The sequence below is a fragment of the Oncorhynchus mykiss genome, chromosome 11 (genome assembly GCF_057628025.1).
Source record: "Oncorhynchus mykiss isolate SJ-2025 chromosome 11, ASM5762802v1, whole genome shotgun sequence".
Classification (NCBI taxonomy): Eukaryota; Metazoa; Chordata; class Actinopteri; order Salmoniformes; family Salmonidae; genus Oncorhynchus; species Oncorhynchus mykiss.
In genome coordinates this window covers 40936491-40953110 of record NC_143032.1, presented here as the reverse complement: position 1 = coordinate 40953110, position 16620 = coordinate 40936491, and the positions used below count along the sequence as shown (strand labels likewise).

The following is a 16620-nucleotide window of genomic DNA, read 5'->3' as shown; positions in this document are numbered from 1 at the left end:
TCAATTCCATCATTACATGTTGTCAAATCAAATCAAATCAAATCAAATCAAATTTTATTTGTCACATACACATGGTTAGCAGATGTTAATGTGAGTGTAGCGAAATGCTTGTGCTTCTAGTTCCGACAATGCAGTAATAACCAACAAGTAATCTAACTAACAATTCCAAAACTACTGTCTTGTACACAGTGTGAGGGGATAAAGAATATGTACATAAGAATATATGAATGAGTGATGGTACAGAGCAGCATAGTCAAGATACAGTAGATGGTATCGAGTACAGTATATACATATGAGATGAGTATGTAAACAAAGTGGCATAGTTAAAGTGGCTAGTGATACATGTATTACATAAGGATACAGTCGATGATATAGAGTACAGTATATACGTATGCATATGAGATGAATAATGTAGGGTAAGTAACATTATATAAGGTAGCATTGTTTAAAGTGGCTAGTGATATATTTACATCATTTCCCATCAATTCCCATTATTAAAGTGGCTGGAGTTGAGGCAGAGAAGTCAGGCGCAGGAGAGCAAAAACTGTTACAAGTGTATTTAACCCTCTGTTCCCCCTAAGTCCTTGTCCGGGAATTGTTTATTGTAAGTGCTTGTGCACATTATTCTGTGCGATGGGTTTTGTACCCATTGTATTGATTGTTCTGTTTACAGTGATTTTTATTAAACTGCGCCGTTGTAACAGTTTTTGCTCTCCTGCGCCTGACTTCTCTGCCGCCAGTACGCACCCCTTGCACAGACAGCTGTGGTATACCACATGTATGACAAAACATTTATTTTTACAGCTCTAATTATGTTGGTAACCAGTTTATAATAGCAGTAAGGCACCTCATGGATTTGTGGTATATTGCCAATATACCACGGCAAAGGGCTGTGGGTCATCGGCTAAGGACTGTGGGTCATCTAACATGCCGCATTCAAAACAACTGGGAACTGGGAAATTTCAGACGTCCTACTTCAGTGCAGAAAAGGCAGGAAAAAAACGAGCTCCGACTGGGAAAAAATAGTTTAGAATGGTCATCAGAACTCAGAATTCCAACTCGGGAACTCAGGCCTCTTTCGTATTTTCGAGTTTCCAATTGTCTTGAACGCACCAAAAGCATTCCACTTAGCAAAAACCCTGTAAAAACCCAGGGGCACAAACAGGAAGTCCATCAGGTCAGAAGTCAAGAACAGTCTCAGGCCCAGTCTCCTCAGCCGGGTGACCACTTTGTTGTCATTTGAATTTCAGATTGGCCTCATGATGATGCAGTTTCCTTCTTCTCCAGTAAAAGACTGATCAATAGTGTCTGGCTCTGGTGCATATTAATGAACTTTGTTCTAACCATCTAACAATTTATTTTGTTGGAAAACCTGTTGTTCTTGAATGTGTCCAAAATCCAGGCTGTAAGTAAACAAAATGTGAACATTGTGCAAGAGGGTGTACACTTTTTGGCATTGCACTGTACATATGGTTTCAGGAGCCTTGTTGCACATTATTGTGTTATGTTTCCTCAGCAATGGTTAATTGAGGTTATGTGCTTATTGCTTGATAGACCAACAATCAGGGAGGAATGCTCAATAAAAATATGTACACGTAGGGTCAAATTAATTCCAATATGAGTGATTTATTTAAATTCTTCAACGATCATAGATAATCAATACATGTAATTGTAACTGAATTCAAAACATTTGAGAATGTATTGGCAATTAATAAGATATATTTTATTGAGGGAACAGTAACCTTCTTTCTCAGGTTCAAAAGGATGGTGTCATGTACATGTGTTTGAGAACTGATATAGTGTCCTCTAGGAGAAGACTGAAAATCTCCTCAGACAGTTTCATCTTCACAGTAATCTGGTCAGCGCTGTAGTCCACCCACTGAAGTTCTTCTTTGTGAAGCTCTTGGATCTGAGGATTCAATGTGATCAGGAACTTGAACATTGTTGCTGGAAGTTCTGCATGCTTTCACCCACTACAACCTAGCTAGGATTATTGATGCTCATATATTCTAAATATCTTTCATGTAGGCCTACCAATAAACTGTTCCCACAAAGACATTTGAACAAAATTATTATCACATACCAGAATGTAGTCTACTCTGTCTCGCTTTGTACTCCTGTATTTGCACAACGTCAGGAGAATCTCTTTCATCTGAAGGTCCGTCCGTTCCAAGTTGAGCTCTTTCTGCACCTCAGATTTAACAGCAGCCTGCAAAATATGACATTACATTTCAAATTATGACATTTTTGCTCTTATGCTCTTCAGAAGTTCAACAGGGGATGATTACTGCACGAAGTCAACACCAAGTGGGTTATTGTTATTTTTCTATATAATTCCATATAATATACATAATACACAAAATATGGTAATTGCATAGGTTCCATGTTCATTTTCATATTTATTTAGACAGGAGATTGTGTATATAGCAGACATAAGGCTACTTGTTACCTTCAGGTCGGTGAGAAAGATTCTACTTGATAGGAGACTTGAGAGTATATTTTTTGTCTGCCACATAGATCTTGTAATCCCAAAGTGATTGGTCAATACCCCATGAAGAACCTCAGCGGTGAGTTGGTGCATGATCTATAGTAAGATATAGTTGGCTAATGACCTCAAACATACATAATATTAGCATCCTGATCTGTGAATTCATCCAGGTTTACAATCATCCAATAATTGAACACAAACTCTCACCCGTCCGTAAACTCTGACACTCTCTTCGTCGATGATATAGCCTGGTGCTTCTGGGTTGTAAATCATGGTACTCTTTGCTTGGCCTAAGAGGGTTTCCAAGGCAGTATCAACCAGTCTGTACACTATGTCACAGTCGTGGGGCTGGATTTGAACCTTCTCAGGAGCTGCAGAGCAGAGAGTATCGTGCCACTGTTCTATGAAACACAGCTTATTTGCTGTGCTGTCATCTTTCTTCTTTACTGTCTGAAAATCATAGAAAACTATCACATAAACGATAATTCAAAAGAAAAAGACAAGTAATAGGCCTACACATTGCATATTCATGTACAGTATACAAACTCTTTCTATTTATTTCATTTTTATTTAACCTTTATTTAACTAGGCAAGTCAGTTAAGAACAAATTCTTAATTACAATGATGGACCACCAAAAGGCCTCCTGCGGGGACGGGGTCCTGGGATTAAAAATAATAAATAAATAAAATATAAATATAGTACAAAACACACATCACAACAAGAGAGACAACTATTACTGCATTACTAAATAAAAAATGTCCTTCGATAGGCGCTAAACAGAAAATGGAAGGTTTTGAATAGACATAGGGTACACCTATCTTTGCCATGATCATTTCTGACAGTCTGCAATTGAATGCCGCCCATGCTACTGTATCTCAATTTAAAATTAGAGCACCCTCATTTTACAAGCGGGGGATGCCAGGTTTGTGTTACCAATCTGCCTGCTTCACTGAGCTCATTGGCAGTTCTTAATAAACAGAGAAGGTGCATACCAGCTACTATGATGGAATCTGAATGGCCATAAAGCCAAGGGTGGGGATTAACTGCCACCTGCAGTGCTGGAATGTTAGATCATGAGTTTTATGGTGAAAGCCCTTAATGACACGCCCCATTATAAAACAAGCTTTGTGGCAAGTGAACCTTCTATGCATCTCTATGGTTTGAAATCATCATTGTGGTGGTTCCCTGCTGAAAAAAACAGCATGGACCAGCCTTTGTTGTGTTTTCACTGGTGACTAGCCTTTGCTGTATGTTTGCTAGTGACCAGCAGAATATGCTGGCCACCCAAAAGACGTTATGCTGGTTTGCAATAGTGATGGGTCGTTCGCGAACGAGTCGGCTCGCATATCAGAAGAGCCAAATCGATTTATAAAACAAATAAAAAATAAGATATGAATAATCAAAAGATTTAAATGAATAGAATTAACAAATTCAATGAACAAAAAAAATGATAAAATAATATAGGCATAAATGTTCAATCGCACACACATTCGTTCTGACTGTCTGCTCAGACTAACAGCCTCACCTGTTGTTCCTGTCAATCAGACATGCAGTGTCAACCAATGAACCAAAGATGCGTGAGGGAGGGCCGAGCCAACTCACTCACAGTCACACACTTAGCAGCCGAGGAGAGAGGAAGGACAGCTGTGAAAACAACAGCTGGGAAATGAGTTGGAAGCACAGTAGCATTTGGTTGCATTTTAATAATGTAGACAATGCCATGGATTTAGCCTGTGGTGATATAGGTGAGGAATCATGTCAGGGCTGGATACAAGAGGCTTCTTCCTCCGTTGCCTCAGGAGGGACAATATTGCTTGTGATGTCGACGAAGTGCTCTGGCCTGACCCAGCCCAACGACAAGAAGAAGCACATTCATCACATGTTTACTCCTTTGATTTTTGTCCCTTTTAGTATTGTATACTGTAGTACAGTGCATTTTAGGCCTTATACTGTACAATGGACAAATTGTATGGCCCTGAACATTGTGCTTTCCATTTATTAACAGTACTGACTGCTCAATAGATTTTGACTGGTTACAGGCTCATATCAACAAAGAACAAGAATTACAGTATCACAGAGACAAAGGATAAGTTTGTGAGATGCAGGGTACAGTACTGTAAAAATAGGGGTACAAGGAGGAGGAAGAACAAAAAACTAAATCGCAAAGAGCAAAACAGAGTAGTAATTTCTGATCAATTTTGAGCTACTATGATAGAACATGTTTTCGTTCATCAAAAGACAATGACGGAAAAATATGAATATTTTTTTAGATTAAAAATGTACTTCTCCCTGAGAATTGTATGTTTTGAACAATGTGTTTTCAATTTTTTTGGTGTATTGTTTACTGACTGCTTGAGAGTGTATATCATTTTGATCACTTTGCTTATGATTTCAGAGCAGTGTTTGATTTTGAACACAGGTAAAAAATTTTGAGGCGAATGTTTCATTTTGCGAGAGGAGTCAGAGGTTATGGAAATAGTGCTTGAAGACGAGGTTTTGTGTTTAATGTTTTCAGGAAATGGAGCAAGGTTTCAGAAATTGTGTTTTAGCAATTGAGAAAAACTGTAAAAAGTTCCTGTCCTTTTTACGGTACACTAAAATAGTACTAGTTGCATTGAAAGTAAATTAAACACCAACACATTACTGAATTTTTACAGCTGAATAAAAGTGTTATTGCTGTAGAAGGACAATATACTGCTGAAAGCAGGTTACTTGAGATTATTCCTCACTTGAGATTTAAACTCACAACCTCTTGGTTGCTTCTGACCAGAATTTCCTGAAACATCATCAGGTCTGTCGGCATGACAGAGATTGGTCACAGATTTAATGAAGAATACATTTATGCACTTTGATAAACATTGCTCAGAATCAAGTCAATAATTTTCAGATTATCTGACAACACCAACTTTAAAATAGCAGTGCTCAAGGACATTTGAAGTAAAGTGTGCATAAAGGCTTTGAGGATTTGAATTTGCAAGCTATGGGGTCGAAGTGCGTTAACTTTTTATGGCTGCAGGGGCAGTACTGAGTAGCTTGGATGAAAAGGTGCCCATTGTAAACGGCCAGCTCCTCCGTGTCAGTTGCTAATATATGCATGTTATTATTAGGATTGGATAGAAAACACTCTGAAGTTTCTAAAACTGTTTGAATTATGTCTGTGAGTATAACAGAACTCATATTGCAGGCAAAAACCTGAGAAATTCCACTTCATGTATGTATTTGTTCTGGGGGTGGCAGATTTTCAAACAAGCTCTCATTGAAATTACAGCGAGATATGGATGAGTTTTCACTTCCTACGCCTTCCACTAGATGTCAACAGTCAATAGAACTTTGTCTGATGACTCTAATGTGAAGGGGGATTGAATGAGACAGGAAATAGTCACCACTGCCACGAGATGACCATGCTTTCACCATGCGCGTTCACAGGGGAAGGACCTGCGTTCCACCGGTCATCTGAAGTCATTCTAATTCTCCGGTTGAAACTTTATTCAAGATATATGTAAACAACATTCTAAAGATTGATTCAGTACATCGTTTGACATGTTTCTACTGACTGTTACGGAACTTTTGGACATTTCGTCACGTTATAGCTTTGTGACTTTGGAATTGTTTACCAAACGCACTAACCAAAGTAGCTAATTGGACATAAATAACGGACATTTCCGAACAAATCAAGCATTTATTGTGGACCTGGGATTCCTAGGACTGCATTCTGATGAAGTTCATCAGTTCATCAAAGGAAACATTTATCATGTATTTTCTGTTTTTTGTTGACTCCAACATGGTGGCTAATTTGGCTACTGTTCTGAGCTCCGTCTCAGATTATTGCATGGGTTGCTTTATCCGTAAAAGTGTTTTGAAATCTGACACAGCGGTTGCATTAAGGAGAGGTATATCTATAATGCCATGTGTATAACTTGTATTATCATCTACATTTATGATGAGTATTTCTGTTGAAACGATGTGGCTATGCAAAATCACTTGATGTTTTTGGAACTAGTGAATCTAATACGTCAATTTAAACTCAGATTTTTTGATATAAATATGAACTTTATCAAACAAAACATGCAGGTATTGTGTAACATGAAGTCCTATGAGTGTCATCTGATGAAGATAATTCAAAGTTAGTGATTAATTTATCTCTATTTCTGCTTTTTGTGAATGCTATATTTCGCTGGAAAATGGCTGTGCTTATTGTGGTTTGGTGGAGACCTAACATAATTGTTTGTAGTGCTTTTGCTGAAAAGCATATTTGAAATCGAACACTTTGGTGGGATTAACAACAAGATTAACTTTAAAATTATATAAGACACGTATGTTTTAGGAATTGTAATTATGAGATTTTTGTGGTTTGAATTTGGCGCCCTCTATTTTCACTGGTAGTTGTCATACGATCCCGTTAGCGGGATTGCAGCCATAACAAGTTAATGTTTCAGAAGTGCCACCATGTACATCTTTATTACCAAGAATGTACAGTGCAGGTACAGTACAGTGTTTTTCCCTGGGGTACAAAAAGGTCAAAGGCACACATAGGAACTTTTTTAGGGTACATGTGCAGATAATCTACTACAACGGTAAATTTTTCTACACAGTATCGTGAATATAAAGCACACAAATCTCTGCGCTTTGAAATATAGGTGAGGGCAATGTACCTGTGGGGATCACTAAATATTTTGGGGTGTGGTCTAATATTTGTCCATTTGTGCCAACTGTAGGTGGAACCGATGTTTAAAACCTCTTAGGGATAGGGGGCAGTATCATCACATCTGGATGAAAAGTGTGCCCAAAGAAAACTGCCTGTCACTCAGGCCCAGAAGGCCCAGAATTATATGCATATAATTGGTAGAATTGGATAGAAAACACTAAAGTTTGTAACTGTTAAAATAATGTCTGTCAGTATAACAGAGCTGATTTGGCAGGCGAAACCCAAGGACAAACCATCTAGGGAAAAAATTATTGAGGTCATAGTATTTCCCATTATTTTCTATGGGAAGCCCTATTTAATAGGAACCTGGTTGCAGTTCCTATGGCTTCCACTAGATGTCAACAGTCTTAGAAATTGGTTGACGTTTTTTTTCTTTTCAGAAATGAAGAAGTAGTGCTAATCTTTGTAAGTGTATCTCCATGTGGACTCTACTGTTTGGTGCGAGTGAACTGGAACGAGTTTCACGTTTTTTTTTTATCCGGTATTGGAAACAGTTTTAAATTGTATTGATTATTTACATTTTAGGATACCTGAGGTTGGAATTAGGAACATTGTTTGAAATGTTTGGACCAAGTTTACAGGTAACTTATTAGATACTTTGTTGACATGTCTGGCGAGTTGGAACCGGTGTATTTCTGAATCAAACGTGCCAAATAAATGGACATTTTGAGGATATAAAGTGGGACATTATCGCCAAAAAGGGCCATTTGTGATGATTCTGGGACATTTTGGAGTGCCAACAGAAGAAGATCGTCAAAGGTATCGTTATTTCTGACTTTTGGGTCGCCACCTGCCTTTGAAAATGATTTTAATGTGTTTGTATATGCGGGGTGCTGTCCTCAGATAATCGCATGGTCCGCTTTCGCCGTAAAGCCTTTTTGAAATCTGACACTGCGGCTGGATTAATATACAAATCTTTCTGAACCATTGAGTCTATGCAGCCAATTGTTTTGAAATTATGGTTAATACGTGAGGCTTTGATTAACACGGTGTACATGAGTGACAACTGCTTTTCAAAATAATAATAATTTATGATACAGGCATCGGCATACTGCTTTGAAGTACACTGCTTGACAATTGTGACACATGCCTTTGGATCTCTGGTATCAAATGTAACATCAGTAGTTATTTTGTCAAAGGTTGAGCACATCTTTTAACACGGTCAGTTCTGCAATCTTTGTAAGAGCATGTGACATTAAAGTGATGCACTGTTAATTAAGAGGTTACTGCATTTCACAATCATTTAATGAAAGTTAGTTCCCTGGAAGTTGCTGTGAATTTTGCGTTACCTAACTAGCAATCAGCTGTCAGTAAGTTATTGTAAAATTCAAAGTAACGTAATAGCCAGAAACTGCTAGTAACTCACTGGCAACTAACTCTCAGTGGTGATGGGAAACCGAGGCTTTCTGAAGGCTTCGGCGCTTTCACGAAATTGTGCAGAAAAATTGTTCATTACTCCGTGCTTCATTATCTGTTCACAACACACATCAGTGACATCTGCCTCTCAGGAATAAATAAAAGCTTGTGATTATCAGAAACATTTATTTTTTTCCACTGTTTTCATCAAAACTCTGTGGTGAAGTGATAAGTCGTTGGCTTTAGTAGCCTACAATCGATAGGAATACCAGGTTTTCGTCTAATATCATGCTTCCCTTTTTGACATCAAGTTGACTATTTTTCAAGAACTGAATCTATGGCATTACTAAGGATGTTTGAAAAATGAGTTTTAATGACTCCAACCTAAGTATATGTAAGCTTCTGATTTCAACTGCATGTATTAACCACTCCACAAATTTGTGGGTAACAAACTATAGTTTTGTCAAATCGGTCAGGACATTTACTATGTGCATGACACAAGTCATTTTTCCAATTCTTTGATATCATGGGAAAATCAAAAGAAATCAGCCAAGACCTCAGAAAAAAAATTGTGGACCTCCACAAGTCTGGTTCATCCTTGGGAGCAATTTCCAAATGGCTGAAGGTACCACGTTCATCTGTACAAACAATAGTACGCAAGTTTAAACACCATGGGACCACGAAGTAGTCATATCGCTCAGGAAAGAGATGCGTTCTGTCTCTTAGAGATGAAAGTACTCGTGAAAAGTACTCGTGAAAAGTGCAAATCATTCCTAGAACAATTGCAAAGGACCTTGTGAAGATGCTGGAGGAAACAGGTACAAATGTATCTATAACCACAGTAAAACGAGTCCTATATCGACATAACCTGAATGGCCGCTCAGCAAGGAAGAATCCAGTGCTCCAAAACCGCCATAAAAAAAGCCAGACTACAGTTTGCAACTGCACATGGGGACAAAGATCATACTTTTTGTAGAAATGTCCTCTGGTCTGATGAAAAAAATAGAACTGTTACGCCATAATGACCATCGTTATGTTTGGAGGAAAAAGGGGGAGGCTTGCAAGCCGAAGAACACCATCCCAACCGTGAAGCACGGGGGTGGCAGCATCATGTTGTGGGGGTGCTTTGCTGCAGGAGGGACTGGTGCACTTCTCAAAATAGATGGCATCATGAGGTGGGAAAATTATGTGGATATATTGAAGCAACATCTCAAGACATCAGTCAGGAAGTTAAAGCTTGGTCGCAAATGGGTCTTCCAAATGGACAATGACCCCAAGCATACTTTCAAAGTTGTAGCAAAATGGCTTAAGGACAACAAAGTCAAGCTATTGCAGTGGCCATCACAAAGCCCTGACCTCAATCCTATAGAACATTTGTGGAGAGAACTGAAAAAGCTTGTGTGAGCATGGAGGCCTCCAAACCTGACTCAGATATTCCAGCTCTGTCAGGAGGAATGGGCCAAAATTCAACCACCTGATTGTGGGAAGCTTGTGGAAGGCTACCTGAAACGTTTGACCCAAGTTAAACAGTTTAAAGGCAATGCTACCAAATTATAATTGAGTCTATGTTGTCTTCTGACCCACTGGGAATGTGATGAAAGAAATAAAAGCTGAAATAAAGTGGTGATCCTAACTGACCTAAAAACAGGGATTTTTTTACCAGGATTAAATGTCAGGAGTCGTGAAAAACTGAGTTTAAATGTATTTGGCTTAGGTGCATGTAATCTTCTGACTTCAACTGTACCTACACGTATATTTATTTGTAAGTACTGTGTCCAGTAGAGGTCATTGATTGAAAGCAGCTTGGAATTGAAGAAAGCACCGGAACCATGGCGAAATCAGTGGGAAAAAATAAAAATTGTGCAACATATGGTTTGAAAAAGTATGTGATCTAAAGAAGCTTCAGAAGTCATTGAGGATGTTCTTCAAAGTTAACTGCTTAGCAATTACGACGCATGCCTCGGAGCTCCAGTATCAAACGTAACATCACTAACTGCCAGTAACATGTTGGCAGCTTACATGGCAACCTCTTGCAAAGATTGTAGAACTAGTCATGGACAAATTAAGTGCTTAACCTTGTTCAACATAACAATAAAACCACGTAAGCTGGTACAACACTTCCACATATGGTTGGTATGAATATAAAATATTTTAGACCATGCCCCCAAATATGATCCCCCGCCAGCACATTGTCTACATTTTGAAGTGCAGTGAGGTAAACAACAGCAAGACATTTTACAACAATAACACCTTCATTCAACTGTAAAAATTCTGTATTTTTACTACAACTCAGTAGCCGGTAACTTACTGTAGCCGGTAACTTAACTTACCCAGCCAAACTGCGCAATCGGGGGAGAAGGGTCTTGGTCAGGGAGGTGACCAAGAGACCGATGGTCACTGACAGAGCTCTAGAGTTCCTCTGTGGAGATGGGAGAACCTTCCAGAAGGAGAACCATCTCTGCAGCACTCCACCTATCAGGCCTTTATGGTAGAGGGGCCAGACGGAAGCCACTTCTCAGTAAAAGGCACATGACAGCCCACTTTGGCACCTAAAGACCTAAAACATGATTCTCTGGTCTGATGAAACCAAGAGTAAACTCTTTGGCCTGAATGCGAAGCGTCACGTCTGGAGGAAACCTGACACCATCCCTATGGTGAAGCGCAGTGGTGGCAGCATCATGCTGTGGGAATGTTTTTCAGGGGCAGGGACTGGTAAACTCGTCAGGATCGAGGGAAAGATAAACAGAGCAAAGTACAGAGAGATCCTTGATGAAAACCTGCTGCTGAGCGATCAGGACCTCAGACTGGGGCAAAGGTTCACCTTCCAACAGGACAACGACCCTAAGCACACAGCCAAGACATTGCAGGAGTGGCTTCAGGGACAAGTCTCCGAATGTCCTTGAGTGGCCCAGCCAGAGCCCGGACATGAACAGGATCTAACATCTCTGTAGAGACCTGACAGAGCTTGAGAGGATCTGCAGAGAAGAATGGGAGAAACTCCCCAAATACAGGTGTGCCAAGCTTGTAACGTCATACCCAAGAAGACTTGAGGCTATAATCGTTGCCAAAGGTGCTTCAACAAAGTACTGACTAAAGCGTCTGAATACTTATGTAAATGTAACATTTCAGGGTTTTATTTTTAATAAATTAGCAAAAATGTCTTAACTGTTTTTGCGTTGTCATTATGGGGTATTGTGTTTTATCAATTTTAGAATAAGGCTGTAACGTAACAAAATGTGGAAAAAGTCAAGTGGTCGGAAGACTTTCCGAAAACACTTAAGCTGTAGAACCTGTCATTAGCTCTACATGGAGCCAGAGGGTTCTTCATGAGTTGGTTTAAATGGAACTCTAAATGGTTCCCCTACAGCAGGGTTGGGAAACTTTGATGGGGGGCCCCACAAAAAGTCTGAACTCATCATGAGTGGTGGCAGTGACTCATTGGTCTGTTTACCCACATACAGACCCACACATGAAGTCAAAGCCCTGACTTTTGCCATGTTAATATGATGTCTGAGTGAGCATGAACACAAAATAAGTGAGGGCTCCCAAATCGGTAATTCGGCCATGATTACTACAAGCCTAGATAGCTGCATAGAATAATTTATGCCTAATTGAGTAAAGGTCAGTGACTGACATAAACAAGTAGACACTGCTGATGCACATGGGGGGCGGTCTAAACTAATCCAATCTGTTAGTTGGCCTTATTATACCCATTAGTGAAATGGTTGTTCCAGGATAGATGGTTTGGTAGTCTTTCTAACCTTGGCAGTCATTCTGAATGCAGATTGTGGGAATAAACTCTGGCTGGTTTCCAATAGGAATGAAACATCCCTTTGCAAGCCAGTATAAAACATTACTTGATTCTGGTTTTGCTTTAGTTTAGGCTGGCCCCAATTTCCAAATCACAGTGTAGGCTGGTCACCAGCGAAAACACAGTGGAGGCTGGCCACCAGCGAAAACACAGTGGAGGCTGGCCACCAGCAAAAACACAGTGGAGGCTGGCCACCTGTGGAAGCACAATACAGGCTTTTTACCAGTGAAAACACAACAAAAGCCGGTCTCTAAGCATAACCCGCTAAGCTTGACCATGCTGGTCTCCCATCATAACCCGCTAGACCGTGCTGGTCAGCCAGAAAAAACAGCTAAATTATGCTGGTTAGACCAGCTTGACCAGAATCCGACCAGCATGAAACCGAATAGACAAGTATGGAAATGCTTAACATTTATGCTGGTCTATGCTGTTTGTTTTGGGAAGGTGATGTAAAAAAAACTAAACGTTTAAAACTTTACTCACATCAATTTGTTTGTTGTCCTCTTTGAGCAAGCCTTTCTCTCTGTTTCTCATCCTTATCTCTAGAGCATCCATTATAAGGTCTTGGATCAGCTCCTCAGTCAAACTTTCCACCCAAGAGTTTATGTCAAAACTAGAGCTCATGTTGTGTCCTGCTGTTTTGGGGCATGAATCAAAACCAATCTGCAAAATAGGACCAATAAATAGTTTGACGAGCAAGCATTTTTAAGGAATTTAAAGTAGGTCTGGCACTCTAAAGACACATCAAATACCCCCAAGGTAAAAGTCTGTGATGACTTTGGTTTGCCTCAATTGTGCTATTACACGGTCTGATTAAGACAAAACTCACTTGAAATAATGATGATACAGGCATAGGGGTGGATGAACTTGATGCCTCAGGTGTCTCGTTACAACAATCAAGTTGAGGGTTTTGGCACCATTTCTCTTGTAATTGTCCCTCTTTATAAGTAATTTTAGTAGTTAAAGGATCATTGATTGGTTTATTTTGTCCCCCGTCTATGTTGCCTTCCAGTGGTCCACCTGAGGCTTCATCTTCTTTCAATCCATCCTCTTGTGATTTCAAGCAGTTTGGTGGTTCTTCATCTGAGAAGGGATCCTCCTCAGCCTCAGTATCCAGATCACTGTCTTGTGTCCCTCGTAATGGAGAGATGTCCTCCGCTCGGACCAGAACACCACAGTTCCTATCACATCTGAAATATTTCACCCGTCTATAGGTCCCGTTGTGGTTTCCTTCTGGCCTGTCCAGCACCACACCTGCCCAAAGGCCACCAGCGAATGCTGCCGGCCCCTTGTATTTCAGCACACCAGGTCTGGAATGGCAGACAAGAACCCTGTCGCCAATGTCAAAGTAGAAGAGCGAGTCTGTGACATCCTCTTCCGCTGGAACCAAGCTGGAGTTCTCAGTTCTGTCAAAAACATTCTGACCTTCAGCAAGGTCTTTGTTAGTTTCACCAGAGTTTTTTGTGTTGTTTATATGTGGTGTCTTATCATCAGGGAGAGGAGGAACAAGCTCACTGTTAATGGATGAATCTTCTTTGAGACACAGATAATTTCCTTCGGAAGAAGGCGGGAATTCCTCTTCACTTGTGATCACCTCAAAAGCAGGTTGGGGAGGTAGCAGAGTGGAGCTAACACTCCCATATCCTGCACAGTGCACAACAGGTGGAGGGAGCTCGTAGCTTCCATAGGACAGAACCTCATCCACTGGGGAAAGGATTTCTGACAGACCCTCCTCAGAAACAGTTGTTTTTGACCACCCTCTAGTAACTGGTTTGGACATCTGTAAAACCAGTGGAATGCACGACTGAGCGAATGGCTTACTCAAAGAAGAGTGGTATATCCTTGCTGGATTTAGACATAAAGGCTGAGTTTGTGATCCATTTTTTGACCTTTTGGTGAAGTGTGGAATGCATGTGTTTCCTCTGCCTCTCGTTCCATCTATAACAGCCTTCTCTTCGTCCTCAATGTAGGTCAGACAGTCACTGCTGGAAGAAAAGGCATCTAATTCATCCCCTGTTTCAGAGACACTGTCATCACACAAGGGGCTTTCACGACTCATCTTTGTGTCACTATTGCCTGTGCTGTGGACATAGGTTGCACTGAACATACTTCCTCTGTTGGATACAAATATGTTGGTCTTCATTGTTTGTTCAGCTTCTTTAGGTTCTATTATGGTGCTGCCAGGGTGGGATACCAAACACTCCTCAGTCCCTGTACTGGTTAACTGGTGATTGGTCTCGCCATGATTGCTTAACGGCAATAGACCTTGTGATCTTTGGTCGTTCTGTACATTGAGAATTACTGGGTCGCACATCGCCTCTGTAGCGAAGTCCGTGTCCACAGCATCGCGATTAGCACAGGATGTCATTGGTAATTCCTGATCCTGTGCATTCCTCTGCCCCTCATACCTCTTCTGGCAGTCTTCAAAGAGCTCCTTGCTATTGGACAGGAAAGAAGATCCTGTCATGGAACTTACAGTGACTGTTTTTGCTTTCGGAGTGTTTGAGAATGATGGACATATGGAAACATTCTCAAGAGACGAGGCCACATTGAGTAAAGGGGGAAGTGCTTCTTTATTGCCATTCTTTTCAGGCGATCTCTTTTCCTCAGGGTAAGCAGGATGAGACTTGGGTGTCTGAATCTTCTCTTTAGTCAGACATCCTGTAAAAAAATGTATAATAAAAATACATTGTTCCATACCATACACAACACAGCTTAATTTAAAAAGTCTGACAGGGAGAGTAATTTTACAGATAAATATTCATGTTCACAACTGAATAATATTCTCATCAGATGCAATTGAATCAGTCAATCCAAAAACAGTAGCGCGAATTGAAAACGGTCTCTGCCTCCCACCCTGTTTTGCCTTGGACTAAATATGCTGAGTCAGCCTGAGAGCATGAATATATATGCAGGACTGGAAAATCTTCTGGATATAGATTGTCATCTTTATGTAGCAGTATATTGTTAAAAATCAGGAAAATAAGAATCAATAGCTCCAATCAATACATTTAACAGGCTGAATTTATCAGTTTCTGAAAAAAGGTATATCGTGAGACAGTGTAGTGTTACTGACACACATTCCTCCTCGGCAGCCTGTATAGCAATAATAATAATATTCTTTAGAATGGCAGCAGGGAATGAATCTACAGCATATGTCAAAGATGCACTCCAATCAATCGTGGAAGTTGAGATTTTGAAAGCATCATGAATTATTCTGACCTTTTTTAACCACTTTGTAAGAAGATTATTGCAGTGTCGGCAAAGCCTGTTCCCATTCCACATACCTGTTAGAATATCTTCCCGGATTTGCACACCTTGCTCCACTATCTCACACCGAGGCGATTTTCCTGCACAGAGCTCAACTCTGACACTTTGAGACCGAGGTAAGCCTTTGAGAGTATGACTATGAGAGGAGCTTGGCTCCTTAGCTATACGTAGGTCTTGCTTGGACAAGCGCTGTTCCTTAGAATTCCCGTCATAGTTCCATAGTTCCCCAGATGAAAAGAGTCTGCTCAACCCTGAGCCTGTCCAAAATCTGACAAGACAAAACACAGATAAATATTCTCTCTTCAGAGCAGAGCAGCCATGCTGAAATCCTTTGGACACTGATCCAGCCTGGGTCTGGTTAAAAAATCTCATATAGACATATGGTCATATTAAGTATCAATATGGCTCAGACATGTGGGACACTGCAACCCAGGATGCTCTTTGTCCTCAACCAGTCCCTATTACATAGATTGTCCTATTAAAAATATTGTCCTTTGAAATCTACCAAGCAGTGCATGCATATATAATACTGAGAAAAAATGTCCTCCACCTACCCTGGCCTGTTCATGACTGGCATACTGGCACAACTGTTATGTCAGAGATGCTGCAGCTCAAGGCAAGACTGAGTTTCCCTGAGAGAGACTGCAGCCACACCCCTGGCTGCATCTCTTTCATTTCAGCCGTCTGACCCATCTTACTATCCTAACACCAGAAATTATCACATAGCACGAGGAGGATGCATCTTTCTCTGATGCTTTTCCTTGCTCCTCTCTAGCTTGTTTCACTCCCACTTTCTCTCTCGCTTTCTCTGGCCAATCAGTTTCTCTCTGTATACACCCTCCCCTCTCCTATCCTCTCCACTCCTTCCTGTTCTCTCTCCCTCTCCCCCCCCCCCTCTCTCTCTCTCTCTCTCTGAGTTTATACCCTGTCTGACGCACTGTAACAAAGCTTTTAACATCCTCTCTCAGTATACACACTGCTTACAATGT

General features: G+C 40.5%; 1 protein-coding gene across 1 annotated transcript; it reads right to left on the bottom strand.

The window, feature by feature from the left end:
* Positions 1-1610: 1610 nt before the first annotated feature.
* Positions 1611-16403, bottom strand: LOC110535680 (uncharacterized). Its single transcript, XM_090189124.1, has 8 exons — positions 15649-16403; positions 13191-15022; positions 12845-13024; positions 3122-3148; positions 2696-2938; positions 2450-2584; positions 2084-2209; positions 1611-1909 (listed from the first exon to the last, which is right to left on the bottom strand). Exons 1-8 carry the CDS (start codon positions 16001-16003, stop codon positions 1757-1759), a joined length of 3051 nt encoding a protein of 1016 aa, XP_090045250.1. The 5' UTR covers positions 16004-16403; the 3' UTR covers positions 1611-1756.
* Between the last annotated feature and the right edge of the window lie 217 nt (positions 16404-16620).